General features: G+C 42.3%; 1 protein-coding gene across 3 annotated transcripts; it reads left to right on the plus strand.

Annotated features, from left to right (window-relative positions):
• Positions 1 to 44: 44 nt before the first annotated feature.
• LOC309879070 (acyl-coenzyme A thioesterase 1-like) lies at positions 45 to 18,014 on the plus strand. 3 transcript variants are annotated; one of them, XM_082762372.1, is made up of 9 exons: positions 48 to 669; positions 2,160 to 2,362; positions 3,623 to 5,814; positions 10,157 to 10,343; positions 10,944 to 11,002; positions 11,475 to 11,623; positions 13,127 to 13,250; positions 17,275 to 17,434; positions 17,701 to 18,011. In XM_082762372.1, exons 1-3 carry the CDS (start codon positions 216 to 218, stop codon positions 4,223 to 4,225), a joined length of 1,260 nt encoding a protein of 419 aa, XP_082618498.1. In that variant the 5' UTR covers positions 48 to 215; the 3' UTR covers positions 4,226 to 5,814; positions 10,157 to 10,343; positions 10,944 to 11,002; positions 11,475 to 11,623; positions 13,127 to 13,250; positions 17,275 to 17,434; positions 17,701 to 18,011. The 3 variants fall into 3 exon arrangements, with proteins under 3 accessions (XP_082618499.1, XP_082618498.1, XP_082618497.1); XM_082762373.1 differs by having other exon boundaries at positions 45 to 669; positions 3,623 to 4,256; positions 17,275 to 18,010; XM_082762371.1 differs by having other exon boundaries at positions 17,275 to 18,014.
• Positions 18,015 to 18,271: the final 257 nt, after the last annotated feature.

Here is an 18,271-nt window from a genome sequence, read left to right on the forward strand (position 1 = left end):
TAGGACACCTGAGACGAGGTGTTTGGTGTGGTGTACCCGAACTACATCTCCCAGCAGCCCGTGCTTGCTGGCTGGAGGAAGCAGTCCCGGTGCTTCCCCCTGGACTTTGGCAGAGATTTTAAGCGTGAGAAGCGCCGGGCTCTTGCCGTTCCCGTTTGACACAGCCGGCGTCTCGCCAAACACCAGCAGCCTCCGCTCCCCGCCAGCAGAGCTCGATGGCGGTGCAGGTGACGGTTCTGCCCTCCCCCAGGTGTCTGTTCGACGACCCCGTGCAGATCTGCGTGACAGGTCTCCTGCCGCACCAGGAGGTCACCCTCAGAGCCTGCCTGGTGGACGAGGGTGGGGAGCTCTTCCAAGCCCACGCTCGCTACAGGGCTGGGAGCAGCGGGGAGCTCGACCTGACCCGCTCCCCAGCACTGGGGGGCAGCTACTCGGGAGTGGAGCCTATGGGGCTGCTGTGGTCTCTGCGCTCCAAAACGCCCTATAAGCGGCTGGCAAAGAGGAACGTCCTGACCCCTTTCTGCGTGGACTTGGAGGTGTATGAGGGCCACGGGGACATGAGCCGGTTGCTGGGAAAATGCACCCATGAGCGAAGTTTTTTAGCAGAGGGAGTGAAGAGGATTCCAGTCAGAGAAGGTCGGCTTAAAGCAACTCTCTTCCTCCCTCCTGGTGAGTTTTAATCCCGTTCTGGATTTCCAGGTGTGAGTTGCATCGTACATTGGGCACTGCAGCCCATCAGCAAGCTGGCACACAGCCCACATTATGATTCCCTCAGCTGGCACCGTGTCCAGCCGCTGCCATCCCCCCAGCAGCGCAGGGCAGTCACAAGCCTTGCCTGGGCGTTGCATAGGCAGGGGGTGCAATGAGGGCAGCAGCAGCAATGCAAGGCATCTCCTGGCTTCAGCTGAGCAGGGAACAGGACCTTTCCTGGCTGAGGGTCTTGGGGAAAAGTGTGCTTATTTCCCAGCTCTTCTGACAAGCTGGGAGGGCAGAGGCCCCTGGTTTTGGCCAGAGCTCTAAGGTGAGGAGTGAAGAGGTGAGGTGGGAGCCATGGGCTGGGGTCACAGCAGGTCTGGGCTGCTCCAGCAGCTGCCACGGACTCTGGACTTGTGTCACTTTCTCTCTGTTTGGCTTAGGAAGCCAAAGGAAGAAGTCTGTTCCTGCTCAGCTGAGCAGCTGAACTGCACGCGATAGTTAAAAAGAAGGGGGACAAACAGGGAAGGCAAAGCCTTCCACAGACATCACATTTGCAAAGTTCTGTATAGAGACAAGGATGAGACTGGATCCTGAGTAAGGCTCCGAGTCCTGAACTGTTTGTTTTCCTTCAGCAGTACTTTAATGTGAGTATCTTGCTCTGGAGCAAATAAAAAGTCCTTTGTAGCTGCTGTGACACCAAATTTTGTTACAGAAAATTTCAGCTGTATCTGGTGGTAAGAATGGGCAGAGCAGCAGCAGGAAATGGAAATTATACAGCTGTGGAAGGAGAACTGAGAAGCCCAGAGGTGGTTACCCAGATCAGGCTGAAGCCTGAATTTGTGCACGTAGTAATGGCATTTGTTGATGCATTAAGTCAGGCATTCCCTGCTTGGAAAAGCTGCTAGCACGGTTACTAAAAGAATGCACATAGTGATTGATACTGCACTTAAGTCAGTCCCCAATGGCCTGACAACATCTAGGCCAATTTCAGCTGAAACTGGTGGTGGGAGAACAATGCACAAAATACAAACTTCCTATAATAAATTCCTAGGCAGGAGAAGAAATATCCAAATTAGTGTTCTTACGGGGAGAGAGGTGCTGTAAGGTGAACTCATCTTCATAATTACACAGCAGAGAGCTGACTAATGGAGAGGGACTGTGGAAACTAGGTTTCATACTCTGTGCTGCTCACAGAAATGCTTGGGATAATCCGTATAGGAGACAATCATACAGGAGAGGGAATAGTAATTTCTTTATAATCATCTCAGTTAATTAGGCTGGGAAAAATAGTCCAGTTACATTGAGTGTGTGCCTCAGAATGAGAACCTGCATGTGTAAAGCTTCAGAGGATGATTTCCTTTTGATATCTACAGTCTGGATGTGCGTTGAGGGGGTGCTACTGAAAAAGCAACTCTAGAAAGTTTTCTTTGTGATCGTGTATGTATATTTATCTCTCACTGCAGGACCAGGACCATTCCCCGGACTTATCGATTTGTATGGATCTGGAGGAGGTCTTGTTGAATACAGAGCAAGTCTTCTGGCTAGCAGGGGCTTTGTGACTCTGGCTCTGGCTTACATGGCCTTTGAAGATCTGCCTGCTATGCCAGAGATTCTTGAACTGGATTATTTTGAGGAGGCTGTACACTTTTTGCAGAAGCAGAAGCAGGTAGGAGATAAATAATGGTACTTTTCCTACTAGAAGCAACTCTCTAATTTCCTAACGTGAAATGCTACATATCACTGAAAGCAGCTAAGTTTGTGAGATGTAAAAGGAGAGAGCATGTTCAGACAGTGTGATCTGAGGTGGAAAATAATGTGCCTCAACTCCAATTTTGCAAGTAGTTGGATAAAAGTTTTGCATAGCACCTTATGACAGTCCATGAAGTGTTGTGCAAATGAGTATTTGTATAATATTTATGTCAAAGCAGTTCCCAGACTAGAAGTGCAACTTCTTAAGCACAAGATCTTAAAATAAATAAATAAATAAAAATAAATGTCTTTTTCTACTATTTCAGAGAGGTTTCTAATTCTGAGTAAGTTTCACAGGACGGTAATAAAATGCTGTAACAGCAGGATATCTTAACAGTTACAGTACTGGAGAGCATGCCATGTTTTAAGAAGCTGGGGCGGTATTAGGATATGTATGTGGGATGAAAAAACACTTTTATGGCAATATATCATAATACTTAAGCCAATAGAGACCAAGAGAAACTAAATATAATTTAAGCTTTGAATGCAACGCTACTTAATGTGATTTTAATTTCACAAAGTTGATCCCGTAAGCCCAGGATATGAGTAGTTGATAATGGCTGTTTCATAACTGTTGGTGTTGTTCCTCATCGAGCTGTAAAACTTCCAGAGTATCTTACAAGATGCACATTACAATGTGAATTTGGTGTGAAGAGCCCTCACTATAAATAAGTTGATTTAAACAATTAGGCTTACTCGGCCCCAAGTGCCTTGTGTTCCAAGACAAAACAGAAGATAACAGGTCAGCTGTAGGAGAGTATGAAAAAACAATGGTAAGAAAGAAAACCGATGCATGTAAACCCATGAAAAATTGGTTTTCCACAAGGGGCTTGAAGAGAGCAAGCTGGGATGAGCTTTTGGAGGCAAGAGCAATAAAATGTACAGTACTGAGAGAAAGTGTCAAGCCAGGATGCAGAAGAAGCACAAGGCTTTGTCTATGGAGTTCTTCAGGAAGAAAAAGTGCTACAGGGGAAGAAATGCTGAGGAGTTGCAGAATTCATGCTCATTCTTGTGGAGGTTCAGCAAAGGGACCAATATGGGGGAGAGAGAACATGAACAGAAAAAGGGTAAAAAGATTTTAATCATACAAGGAATAAGGAAGCAGAAGAGGGGGGAGGTGTTATGTCAGCCCAGGATATGAGTAGTTGGTAATGGTTGTTCCATAACTGTGTTTCAGGTGAAGGATACGGGGATTGGCGTTTTGGGCTTGTCTAAAGGAGCTGACCTAGCCCTTTCCATGGCCACCTTCCTACCTGGCATCAAGGCAGCTGTCAGCATATCTGGAAGTGGTTTTAATTCTTTCATTCCCCTGCGGGGGGATGGCTTCACTATTCCTCCCCACCCATACGATCTGGGGAGGATAAAGACCAGTAAGGAGTCTGACCTAGTAGATTTTTCAGAAATCCTAGATGATCACAGGGACCCCGCAACGTGGCACTGTCGCATTCCCATGGAGAGGTCCTTGGCCAAGTTCCTCTTCTTGTCAGGGCTGGATGACACGAACTGGAAGAGTGACCTCTATTGCCAGGACGCTGTTCAGCGCCTTCGGCACTGTGGACGGAAGGTGGAGTTTTGCTCCTATTCTGGAGCAGGGCACCTCCTGGAGCCACCATACCTGCCTCTGTGCCAGGCGTCCATCCACAAAGTGCTTGGGCTGTTTGTGCAGTGGGGAGGACAATGGAAGGAGCACGCCAAAGCCCAAGAAGATGCGTGGCACAGGATACAGGCTTTTTTCTGGCAACACTTGATGGACTCGGATACTCCTAAGAGCAATCTGTAGTAGAAGTGTCGCTGTCAGCTACGGTGGCAGGGTTCGTATTTAATTTCTCACTGTATTAGGGCCAGAATCCTGGGAAACTATTCAAAGCTTCCTAGCCTACCTCTCTCTAAACACCATTGTTGCATAATTGTATGTTTTCATTTCTCAAATAATTTTCTGTTTTTGAGTTGAATTTTACGTGTCATCTGTCCCCAGCTACACTGTAGACTGGTGCCATCTGATCTGTCTGTGCTGGAGCCATCAGTGAGAGCCCACCATCCTGTCATGCAGACTGTGTTTGTGCCAAGCTGTCTTTGCTTTCAGCCTCCAGCCTTCTCCCTTGGTAGCAGGAAATACTCTCAAAGGCAGAGACCTTCATTGAATTATTCAGTATTACACCTTTAATTACCCTAAATATAAACAGTGGTTTCTCAGGGCAATACATCAGTACATTTATTCACCTTTCTTCTTGGTATGTCATTTTCTCACATTCCTTAGTAAAAAAGATGCTACAGTTCTGATGTGAACTGAATAAAGAGGCACTCTTCTGACTTATTCTGAAGTGCAGTGAGAATGTTTATTTCTGGTACTTCAAAACCCAGAAGAAATTAATCTTACCCTGGTTACACTGGTTGTATCTCCTGCTGACTCCAGCTACCTTACATGTCAGATGGAAGTTTGCACTGTGCTACTCAATAAATACAACGTGTATGTGTGTATGTACACTTTACTTGAAATCATCTGAATGAAGTCTTTGAAGACTGTCTGTATGCCTCTAAATGCACAGGCAGCAATCTGGTGCAGTCACAAACTATCCCTTCACCTGGCTGAAGAGTTTCTGTACAGGAGTCCTCACCTCTTGTCAGGAACAAGAATGGGGGAGTTTGCAGAAGGGTTCTGCACAGTGCTCAAGATGGGGGTGATGCAGATGTGTTAAGTACCCGCTTTTGAAACTTGAAGCTTAGTTTATCCTTGTTTTGGGGAGGAAGAATAATGCCATGGCTGCTGCTGAGTTCCCAGGAGCCCTGTGGAGCGGAGTGTCTGCGCTGTCTTCCTGCTACATCAGAGAGCTGTGGGCTCACTGGCAGCTAGGAAATGCCACACCAAAGAGAGGACTGATGCTGCCTCCTGGTGAAATGCACATTAACCTGCCCTCTGCTGAGGCCCACACATGGTGAGGACAGCTGGGATGTACCTCTTGCAATTGCAGGGTACCAGCAGACAGCAGCTTGATGACATTTTCCAGAGATCGAATGGTATCAGCTGAGCAAATTTGCCTCCTGAAGCAGTCAAAGCTCCCATTCTGACCCCAGGAGGTGGGGGTCCATCAGGATTTATGTTATTACCTCTTCATCTCTCTTTGTGCTCTGTGTGCCTTGTGTCCTGCACAAATTGTGCTGGTTGTAAATGTTTGGTGAGTGGGTGGGACCTGACAGAAGAGCAATGTGTAGCACCAAGGGAAATCAAACACATTTGAGCAGTTCAGTTTGGGTAAGGGACATTTTCTTTTCCCTCATCTGTCTGTTTTATTAAAGCTGTCAGAAAACCCTGGGTTGTCCATCCAGATTTGTCTCCGACTCGGGCTGCTGTACTGCCAGATTCTCTAGAAGGTGAATAATTTTGTTCTGTTTTTACTGAACACAGCGAGACTTATGCAGTACAGTGTGTTTTCTGGGACAACACACTATTTTAATCCCTTCTGAGATGAGGACGAACTTTCTCAGCCTTCAATGGGCAGTTTACAGACCTGTGTTTTGAATTAGAATATTGTGAGCTTCTGAGAAAATAGATTTCCTTTAACTATAGGAAACTGCAGGTAAAAGGAAAAATACTTTGGGCCAGCAAAGGAACAATGGGTCAGTGATGCTTGCTTATAGTCTGTTACGTTGCTGGTTTCAGCAGTCACATTCAAGCAAATCATTGCTGCAACAAGGGGAGGGAGGGAGCTGCGGGGTGATCCCAGCGATGACAGCACCGCATAAAACCTCTTTGTTGGTCTGAAATGAAAGCTTTGCTGTCCAGTTGAAGCCCATTTATTTACCACTTGGATGGCAGCTGGCAAGAAAGGTCGAAAAGGCTGATTAAGCAGCAAGAAGGACTGAAAAAGCTGATTTAGCTGAGCAGCTCTGTGCCATATACAAACAAGAAAATAGGTCAGCCAACGCAGTTGCATGGGGTATTCATTTTAAATCAGCTGGCCTCTTTAGAAACTTGGTTTTGAAACTTATCTTCAGGAAATGGAAGCTGGAAGGAGACTAACATCAAGTAATTGGAAATGGCCTAATTTCAATACAATGCTTCTGCTTGTTCTTGAGCATGTTCTGCAGTGACAGAGCTTTGAATTGTTAACATTTCTTCTGCTGAAGGGGTGAGTTAGACGAGTGGGGCTAAGACGACATTTTTCCAAGGTAGTGGCAAAGATTGTACTAATCACAGCCTGTAAAGTCAGGCGGCTTTGTGTAGTTTCTCCAGGGTTACAGATGACAGACATTATTCAAGAACAATGTGAAAGTTACAATTTAATTAAAGTTAATAGATCTTCAGCTGCAAAAGAGACCATGCCAAGCACAACTGATAAAAGTAATAAAAAGGGGACGGGGAAAGCTGTACTTGTACTCTGCTTGTAATTGAAAAGTGCTTCAGATGAAATAGCAGATCAAAAAACTAGCCTGAACCAAAAGATCTTGGCTTGATGCTTTTATCAGTCCTTTCATTTAGCACTGCATATCTTAATAAGAAGAATTTGTGACATGGCTCCTCAGAAACTGAGAGGCAATCTTCTCACATGTAAGCTGATACAGGAGAGGTGAAATATCTTTGAGAAGGTACCTATACATCAAGTCCTGTGTCTCTGCAGTAGTGGCTATTTGAGACTTCAGTGGCATTTTGCTAGGATCCGCACAGAACAAGGAGATTTCAGTGCAAATGTGCTCCTGTAACAGCAGGAGCTTCTGACCTGGGAGAAGCAGGGATGCTGGATGGCTTCTGCAAGCAAGCTTCTTCCATGGCCTCAGGGCAGAAGGTTTGAAGTGAAAGTTGAGAATATGTGAGGTGTAATTAGAAGTGCTCTTTCCCCATCCTGCTGTCACAAGACAGTTTCTGTCCTCTGTGTTTGGTAGCCTAAAGACGATCAGGGACTTTATTTTTTTTTTTAAATTCAAAGCTTGCCCAGTTCTCGAATACATTACCAGGTCATGTGTTATCAAACTCTAGGATAGGACCACCATTTAATGACAAAAATCAAAAGTTTGGCAATGATAGTATTTTGCTAAGAAATTTACAATTCTACCATTTCAGAAAAAAAAAAAAAATCACCATTCTGCACTTTTTAGTGCTTTATGTATGTCATTTGGAAATGGAATCTGAGCCAAGTGTAGTATTCAGTGCAGAAAGGGCGATATTCTGACTGAAGCTTGGCTAGAAGGAAAATTAATGCTTCCAATGAACTAACGCTCTCTGCAGCAATTTCTGTAAAACATCATTGTCATTTATCATTGTCCAGACAAAATACAGGGATTCTAAAACTCACTGTTTTTTCAGTCTTTAAAAATTGGCTGTGCAAAATGTACATTAAACATAAAAATGTCTGTGCCCTGACTCTAGCTACCACTTAGAGAAAATAATTAAATGAGTTGCATTCTGTTAATTTAGGCTTATATCTTTTCAGTGTCTTAAGCCACTGAACATTTAACACCTACATTTAGACTAAATTTATGTCTACATTAAAGTCACTTTAGTTAAAACTTGTGGTTTCCTGTTCCAGGCTGTTGAAGAACGTCTTGCTGCCCAAAGGGACAGCTATGCTGTTTTCCTGCTTGCTGATCAGAAACCTGATCCTGCAAAAAAACAAAAACAAAATGAAGCAAACAAACAAACAAACAAACAAAAAACAAAATCAACCAAACAAACAAACAAAAAAAAGGAGATTAAAATGTTTAGTTCGTTCAGAGGAAGAAGTAGCAGGAACATGCACTGGGGTATCAGGTGAGCCTTTTGGGGTTGCTGTGGCACTCTGCCAATCCAAGATAACTGAGTAACTCTAGCAGAGCTTTTGGTTCTGTTTGCAATAACTGATCCAGCTGATTCTAAATTCTGCTGCAGTAATCAGCTGGTTTGATCTTGTCATTGGAGCCAGTAGGTCACAGAACAGCCAAGGCTAGGTAAAGAGCCAAGTGTTGTCTCAAAAGACAAACTGTTACAACCGAGCAAGAACAAAACACCGGAGAAGCCATTAGGCACACCAGCAGAACACAGCTATCTGTAGAGCATTCTTGTTCATGGCCAGCCTGCTCAACTTTACATTTCTGTTGACAGAAGCTGCAAAATGCCAGCAGTCCCAGGAAGACTAGGTTCCCTTCCTGTGTGACATCAGAGAAGTACACAGCTGACAGCTCAATTTGTACATCAAGATGCATAAAAGTGATGCAGTTTGTCTTGGAGTGAGATAAAAGGACAAATCTTTCAGTCTGCTATCTCTGGTGCTCTGTGAGAATCTCCTATGCAGGTTAGGTTGCTGTTAGATTAATAAATATGTGCACTGGTTGAGCTGCCTCTGTTCACAAATTCTGGATGCTAAGGCTAAAAATTCAAGTAGGAAGCACTGCCTTTGAGGTCAGACCTTGACACTGCAGAATTTGGGAATGACCATGTGAGCTGGACTCACTGCATTTGGCCTGCTACCAGCCATCACTCCCTGCCAAGCACTGAGTGTGACACAAATGCCAAGCTTCTGTGCTCCTTTGTGCTACTGACAGAATACTGCTAGTGCTAGATTTAAATCCTCAGTTAGATAAAAACATATCCGTCCTTTACTTCAACCACTTCAACTGTGTTTCCCATTGGTCCTCAAAGCATCTTTGATTTTATAAAGACTGTGAATGCGTTGAGAATGGTCCCGCACTCTGATTAAATGCTGCACAAACAAACCCACTCTGTGTGACTTGCCATCACACCAGTGCTTCAGAGACCCAGAACCACAACTTATATGAGCCTGGAAGAGGGTTCTGGAGAATTACCACAACAGACTTGTCCTGTTCCTACACTCTTCTGTGGACATCTTTTTTGACCACTGGCAGAGCCAGGATGCTGGGCTAGATGGTCTTCTGGGCCGAAGCAGAGAAATCAGTTCTTGTTTGTATGTTTGTTTGTATGTGGTTATTTATTTTTTATATTTTGATTACTGTGAATTTGTTTGCTTTTGTAATGGAGTTCTGTTTCAGATTTTCAGAAGTCTCACACCAAGTTCTGCTTCAGTAGACAAAGGACACTCCAGCTACTTCCCCCTGTTCATGCTCTGGCACATAATCCCACCTACTTGTTCCTAAATCCTACACTTTACTGCAAAGCAATAGGTGAAAAGAAACCTCAGCAACTGTGAAGGAAAAAATAGGGCTTGCTCATGTGCAGTGATAATGAATGATTAGAAAATGCAATAATCACCTGGTGCAAAGAGAGCAAACATGAGCAAAGCAGAGGAAGAGGTTTTGATTTTCCTTATGACACCTTGTCATTTGTTTCTTGTGAGGGTTAGGAGCTTTTTCTTATTTTCATATAACACACCATAAGTCAGTGTTAAGGTGCCTTTGATTAGAACCTCAAAATGCTCAGCAGATTCTCACCTGTTTCTAGTGTGGAGACAGACCTATCTTGGCCATCTGTCACGTCAAGGATTTAATCAAGGTGTCTTTTATTTCCAGGGGAACTTACATGATACTGATATTATTGAAGATGGGAATTTCTAGATGATGTGCACAAGAGGAATAATCCTTTTCAGTCTGGGGCAAGAGTGGTTTAGGAGCAGCTGAACTGTACACAAGTCATGTGGTATTAAGTCAGGAGCAAGCTCTTGGTCCTTCCATGCAGCACCTGGGGCATTCCTCTTTCTTGTGATAGAAGTAGCAGTGTCTAAATGAGAAGAAATTAAATATTTTTGGTATTTTTCTGACTTGACAGAGACCTGGTTGTTACATCAAGTGGACACCAACTCTCAGTAAACCCTCCGTTAAATCCCCAGCATGCAGCCCTGGGCTGCTGTCAAGAGCTACAGAGAGAACACGCTGCTTTATCTTCGGGGATGTTCCAGCGGAGTGTGTGCTGTCTGTTGGAAGTGGAGCATGATTATGTCGTTCTCCACTGAAAGGTATGTTTCAAAGGTCCTTATTTGCTGATAAGGGCATCTTTTCATCTGTCAAATGAAGTTTGTAATTGGCAATTCATATACAGAGGGGCTTCTTCTCTCAATTGGGGTACAATTTATGCAGATAAAAATAAGTCTTTGTGGTGTAGTTAGAGGATTTGGGGGTCCATGAGGGGTAGTTGCTTTTCAAAAACCACCTTTTAAAAGCCCTGAAGCAGGCAATCCCACTGTGTTGCAAGTAAAGCAAACAAGGCAGAAGACCTGCCTGGCTGAACAGAGAACTCTGCCTGTGGAAAAAAAACTCTTAGGGTGGAAAAAGAAAATATATGACCACTGGAAGAAAGGTCTGGCTTCACAGTGAGAGTACAGAGCAGCAGCTCACCTCTGCAGGGAGAAAATGAGAAAAGCCAAAGCCCAACTTGTGTTGACATTGTCCACTGTGGTGTCAGACAACAAAAAAGGCTTTTTTCAAGTATGTCCAAAGCAAGAGGAGGTCAAATGAAAACACTGTACTGATACTTGGAGACAACGGTCATCTAACAAATAAGGAAGAGAAAAAGGCAGAGGCATTTAATGTATTTTTTGTTTGTTTGTTTGTTTCAGTATTTAACAGTAACATATCTTGGGCTGTCTGGAGCTCAGAGTTGGAGGACCATGACTGGGTGAGCAGTGACTTCCATCTCTGGTAACCAAAACTGTAAGGGAATAGCTGCATGGGGAACAGTAAGGAGAGACATGTTGATAAGTCAATATGTCTGGTTATTTTTTTCCTGCAACTTTTCATTAAATATTTATTTATTTATTTATTTTGAAGTTACATGATATCTAATTTCATTCAGTCATATTAGCTGTAACTGAACATTATGATGTAAGATTCCAAACAATGATTATGATAAATTAACTTGTTAGCTGTTCCTGATATTGAAAAGGAATTGACAGTAAGAAGCCATAGTGCTATAATTCAGTTATGGAGATTTCTAACATGTTGTAACTGCCACAGCGTAGCTTTAGTTGGCTTGTACTGGAACAGTGCAAAAAGGTGAAGCTTGAGAAAATTGGGTTTGAGGCTGACTGCTGGTCTGATGCTTCTCTTTGTGTCTTGTCTTATTTGTACCCTTCTCTCCTTCTCTGCAGATGAGCTATTACAGTCCAAGACTCCCCATAAATGACTTACATCACCTTATTAAAAAAAATAAATATGAAGAAGGTGCAAAAGGATATCCTACAGAAAAATCTGGACATTTGATTTGTCAAGTCAGGAGCATTCCCACAGGAAAAGGAGGGTAGTTATTTCAAACACTCCTAGATTTTATCATGGACAAGGTTTGACCTTTTAAAATCAAAACTTACCATGAAAGTCATTCTGTAAAAATGTAACCGCAATGAAGCTGATTATGATTGCTGTGGTAGCATTGCTGTTGCATATCCTGTAAGACTGATTCTCTTCAGTCTCAGTTACCTCAGAGGAGTGTTCATCGCTCTTGTGATCAGTTAAAGGCTAATGCCTTCAGCTTGTAGTCACTGATTGTACTGGGTCTGGCTGGAATGTTAACTTTCCCGGCAGCAGCCCATTCAGTGCCGTACTCTGTACTTGTAGCTGGAACAGCAGTGTTATCACACCAGTGTTGTGTCTACTGCTGAGCAGCAGTGGCACAGCATTGGGCCTTTCTCTAACCCTCCTAGGGGGTGGGCAAAAAGTGAGGAGAGAAACATCACTAGGGCAGCTGACCTAAACCAATCAAAGGGATATTCCATACCATGTGGTGTCACACTCAGCAATAAAAGGTGGAAACAGGAAGAAGAGGGGAGGGGTGGGCTCTCGTTGAGAAGACGTCGGTCCTCCTCTCGAACACCGGCTGCGTGCGTTGAGGCCTTGCTTCAAGGACGTGGTCAATCATCGCTCATTTGTGGGAAGTAGAGAGTAATTTCTTTCCTCTGCACTTCCATATAGCTTTCATTTATTTTGTTTGTTTGTTTTCCTCCCTTTTTCCCCTTTCCCTTTTATTTTCCCCTTAGTTAAGTTGTTTAGTTCATGGTAGTCTTTATTTAATTATTATAATTATTTCCCTTTAATTAAATTATCCTTATCTCAACCCGTGAGTTGTTCTTTGCTTTACTTCTCCCCCTCCGAGTGAGAGAGCGGTTGTGGGGTTTAGCTGCCCAGCACGGTAAAACCACCACACTGATGTACTGTTTTACATTCTTTCAAATAATTTCCAAAACTTCTTATCATCAACATTGTATCATCATCCTTCAGCTCTGTGAAAACAAGTATTGTGCAGCTTAAGGGTTTTGATTTCTTTGAAGTGATCCATTAGAAGCCCTGCTGCCTGCTACTATCTCACAATGGCTTTTTAAAACTAGTTTCTACTAGTAAAAAGTATGAAAAAATATGGGAAAATATGTAGAGATATTTGACTCTAGTCTAGAACATGCAGTGGAATTTCAGTGTGTGCAATACCCAAAATCAGTATCATAACTCAGCTAGGCAAAATCAAAAATCAACTAAAATAGATATATATATTGCACATTTCTAAAGAAAAAAAAAATAAATAAAGGTAACCAAAATCTTTATTTTGTATACTTTCATAACCAAGTGTTTTTGCAATACTCCCTAAATTTCTCCCCTTGATAAAAGGAAGTGTGTGATTGTGTAGACAGGTGGGTAGGGATATATACAAATGTCTATTAGGAAGGAGGGAGGGAATGGAGAGTGGAAAGAAAAGTAAGAACAGAAGATTAAAAAAATGTGTTTTGTAATTACTTATATGTTTGTTTTTTTGTAGAATGTAAGGTTTCCAGCAGAAATCTCCTTCTGCCAGAAGACATATATATACAATATATATACAAGTGAAAGCAAGATGGCCCAGATCCCGACCAGATGGCCAGTTTCACTGTGCGGTGCCTGAGGTGAGTGTATGGTAACCACTGCTAGTCTGGGATTAGGAGAACAAGTATGATTACAAGGTACCAATTGCTCAGCTGTGACACGAATCCTTTTATTCTCTGTAGGACAATGAGTGTCAGCATTACTGGCTACTGCAAGACACAATACCTACTTAGAAACAAGTGATTGAAATCTGTATTTTGTATACTTTAATAACTAAGTGGTTGTGCATTCAGTTATTATTAGTACTGTTATTGTCTTGGGAAGCTGACAACTAGTGCTTTTCTGAAGAGGTAATAACTGCTTTCCATCACTGAAGCTCTAGTGGCAGGCTGTAGAAATTCTCTCAAGAGAGGTCTCTCACTTTGAGGTTGATGTAGCAACCAGGAGAACAAATCTACTTCATTTTTTTCAGTCTCTAATCAGACGTGAAAATAACAAGGTCCTTTGTTCTCTAGTTACTGGAGTGTCTTGAGGTAAAAAAGGTATTTAAAAAAAAAATCATTATTTCTCACACTGAACAAAAGATTAGCCCTTAATTGCATAACTCTGTTTTATCCTCTTAAAGAAAGGAGGTAAAAGTCTCCTTGAAATTGCCGTTAAGCTAACAGTTGGGGATCTCCATGGGGTTTAGAAGGCTGAGACTTATGCTTCCGCTTGATCAAATTTTCCCACTTCCCAAACTATTATTCTGATCAGCAGGTTGTTTATAGTGGCATGGTTGGGTTCAGAAAAAAAAGTCTTGATTTTTATTCTACATCAGAACAGCACATTTTGAAATTCGGTCTTTTCATGAGGTGAAACCTTTCTTTTATCAGCCAAAACCTGACACATCATATAATGTGAAGTTAGTCTTTTTGCTAATTTAGTTTCTTTAGGATACATCGCTCTTGTTGTGCTGTGTGTTTCCCCTTTCTGTATCTAGAATGTTGTGCTCAGAAGATAGGGGTGAGGAGGACCAGAAATAAACATTAACTTTTTTCCTTTTCTTAGTTGTCTCTGGCTAAGTGCATTTTGCATAGCCTAAGGAACCATGGTCCACTAACAAAAAAATTGCTTGAAAAAAGCCCCATTCCCCTCCTTAAGTGGCCTTTTCACCTTTTAAAACCTGAGACAAAGCTTTGGTTTTGGGAGATGCTTTGGTTTTGGGAGATGCTAGTAGTTCCTAAGCAGAGTTCAAGTTGTACTCAGGCCAGAGCTGTTCTCTCTGTTTCATTTTCTGTTCCATTTGTTCTCTGGGTATTTTTTCTTCATCATTGTGTCTGCCTGCCTAGCCATATAGCAAGCACTGTAGGACAGCAATGGGCTGAAGCAGGTAATACCACTCTACCTGCTATTTTACAAATTTAAGAAAAAATTAGTTTGACTTTCTAAGAACATGAGGGAGACATTTGCTCCCTGTCCTTTGCACGTGCAACTTCTCCCTTCCTCTGGGTTGATTAGAGTAGAACTTTTTAGAGAGTAATTTATTATTCTCTTTACTCCTTTAATTTCTCCATGTAAGACTGGCTTTCCAGTGCTTCTACCTTCCTTTTCTGCTCCCCAAAAAAGAGCATAATTTTGCATTGTTGATGAATGTCAGCTCAGACCTCAAAGGAATGCAATTTCCTGGGCTCAGGAAAGAATCCAGAGGTTAGTCTCATAAATCCTGTGTACGCTCCATGACTGTTCTTAGCCAACTTTGGCAAAAGAATCATTTCATTTAGCACTCATGTAGTAAAACACATTTCTTTTATGACCTCCTAGCCAGCTGTTCAGGCTAAATTATTGTACATACAGTCACGACTTGACTAATGCCTCTGCATGTCTCAGTTGCTTTCCTGTTATTCTGTCTGTAGAATGGTGCAAAATTCTCCTTATGAGGTGGCATTTCTGGAAGACAAGGGCCTCTGAAAAGTAGCGGGGTGATTTCTCTATGGGTCAACACATGCACTCATCACAGTCAGGGAAGTTCTAGCTGAGAGGTGACTTAGTATGCTCTGGGCAGAAATGCAGTTCTCTTGGGAATCAGGAGAGGTCTGTGTCCTTGCTGTGGACCCTGGTTCTCCAGTGTAAGGTTCCATGCAGAGATGATCAGGAATGCTTTTCTCTCAGCAAGATTTTTCTTTGTGTGTTTTAGGTTTTCATTAAAGATGTGTGAAAACTGAAAGTTTCTGTTTTTAGCATGTTTCCATTGTTTTCATGCCTCTGGAAGTGATAGTGTCAGGTCAAACAGTCTTTTCAGCAGAAAGAGAGAAAAGAAAAGCTCTGGTTTCTCAAAAGCCATTCATCATCCAAAAAAATGTTTCACTGAAAAAAGAGATGTTTTGATCAGCTTAGATCTCCCAGCACTGTTTGCTTGGCTGGTAATTCTGCAGCAGCCTCCAACAGCTCTGACCTCCTGCAGGCCAGGCACAGCACCTTATTCACTTTCAGGGAAGAGTCACAGACCAAACCACCATGCTCTTCTGCTGCTGCCTCCCGGGTAGCCAGAGGCCTGAACTTCTGATGTTTATCCTTCCTGCGTCCATTGATCCTTTGTTTTATTCTCCTCCACTTTAGCCTTTTTCACTCTGCTAGGTTTTTGAATTCTATCTTTCTTTCTTTCCTCATGCCTTTCATTTGAAGAATGCCAACTTTATTTTGAGTTCTCATTGTTGGCAAAGTTAATAAAAATGAGTTTTGTATCTCTGATTATAATGCATCTGTATTTCAGATCATTATGATAAAGTACATGGAAAAGAAAGGTACTATCAGCTCCCAGACTTTAGTCCAATTAGTAGCTTCTCAGACTACAACATACTTCAGTTAATGCCTGTATAGGCTTCAGTCTTCGTGAGCCTGTTGGCTGTCTGGGCTGCTGCAGCAACCTGAATCTGTTCTGGGAGATTGTACCAGAGAAGGAAGAGGAGTGGTGGTAGTCATTTTAAACTCTCTATCCTACTATTACAGAAAGGATACTATATATAAGAAATATTTAAAGACTGTATTCGCTCCAGGGCAGAGGGGCTTACTCAGTTCTTATGGTATCTCTTAAGACTTCCCTGTGAAACGAGGAAGAAGTAGCAGGCCCTGCACAAACTGTTGTTGCAGAGGTGGAATTTATCCAAAAACAAAGAACATGTATGTTTGGAGCTGGGCCTTCAGAACAAGGAGATGCAAGTGCTGCTATGGCAATGGTTCCTGCAGGGAAATAGGACACTTTTTTACCTTTATCACTAACACGTGAGTATTTTCATATGCAGGTGAAGTTTGCCTTCTTGAGAGGGAGGATGTGTCCTTGCCAGCTATGGATATACATTGTGTTTTTGCCTTACTATCATCTCACAAAAAACACCATCAAGCCTTGAGCATAGTCTGTATTCCTAGAGGTTTTCTGACAACAGAATTCCTCCTGTTCTTATAAGTGGGTCTTCCTCCTCTTTCAGTGGAAATGCAGGGCCTCTTCACCATTATCCGTCTGCTTTAAAGGTTTCTTATTTCAACTCACCAGGTGTAGTCCTGAACACTGTCTCCAGGATTTTTCACTGCAAGACTACTGTAAAACGAAATATCACATACCAAAAAGTTCCCAATTAAAATTCATGGGATTTTACACATACACAAATATTAGATGGGTTCTAGAGTGATTGGTATCTTACGAGTGAGTATGGATGTTCATTTTTCCTCCTTCCATATTCTAAAATCATGTTTTACCAGATAGGTATGTAGTCACTGATGGAGCAATGGGAGGTTATGCTGGGGTTAAGGGCATTTCTCTGTGTAGTGATTAGGTGCAGCCACTGTTTACCACTGAAACTCTGTTCTGGCTGTCGTCTAAAGGCTGCTTGCTTTGGAGTTTTATGGATACTGTGGCCTTCAGCTGACCTTTTGTGCAAGAACAGACTTCATCAAAATACAGCAGAAAGATCAAATACTTTCTTAGCTATGGAAGAAGGTGGCTGTAAAAGAGAGAGTAATGAAAGATATGGGGACAGCCAAAGATCAGTAGAAGTATATTTATACTTATTTATCTAGGAGTATATTGACTGCGTGTATGTGCTGATGAAAGGAATATTTATTCCCCAGGTGGTCATCAACATCTACATTCAGCTCCAGCAGACTTGAAACGATGTCCAGTTGATGCTGCATGTTTCATTAGTATCAGTCGGTGCTGGCTGGAAAGGAAGGGAGAAGAATGGACTCCATTATATCACTTGGATACAGCATATTAAAAACAGACTTTGATGTGAGATGATTTAATTCTTTGACTGCTTACCTAAATGGTATATTGTGTTTTTACAAAGCAGACATAGCAGTTAGTCATGAGAACTGGAATTCACTTTCAGCTTTGAAGAGGAGGTCAGAATGTGGCTCTCCAGAGAAAAAAGCATCTTCAGTTGCAGAAACAATAGTACATGTGATGTGCCACATCAGATGGATCTTAGCTAACTTGCAGCAGAATGTAAATGACTCTGTTCCTCACATGACCATAGCAAATTGCATTCATTGCAGGAACACTGGAAAAGAAAATCAATTTGGAAAGAAAGAAATTTGTGACACCTTCCTTGACCTCCGAAGGAACAAATGATGATGTTAAGGAAGGTCTACACCTGTCATCACAGACTTACTGAGAGGGACTGTAACTACATGACTTTACACTTCATTTTCTTTCTTGACTTAACTTTGTAAATGTATTAGCTGTAAATCTGCCTGGAGCTTTGCACTGCCACAGCAGTAAGAATCATTATTATGATTGTTGAAATACACCAATAAGTCTCACAGAGATGTTCAGCTGGCTGTGTATTTCCCTGAATATTTTAGTTATAATCATATTATAAGGAAGTCTAAAGTCCCCACTGTCACAAGATTTGAGGTTCCATTTAAAGTCAATGAAATAAAATTGGCTTCCTCAGGAACAGGCAAACATAACCTTTAGCTGCTAAGTGGGAATCCTCATTCTGCTATGCCATGTCCTGAAGAAAATATATATATATATATGTCCTGGAAGCTCTAGTCAGAGTCTGAATGCAGAATGCTTTGTTTTACTTCAGCATAGAAGGATTAGAGGGAAAATATGTCAGTG

The sequence above is a fragment of the Aythya marila genome (assembly GCF_965140915.1).
Source record: "Aythya marila genome assembly, chromosome: 5".
Classification (NCBI taxonomy): Eukaryota; Metazoa; Chordata; class Aves; order Anseriformes; family Anatidae; genus Aythya; species Aythya marila.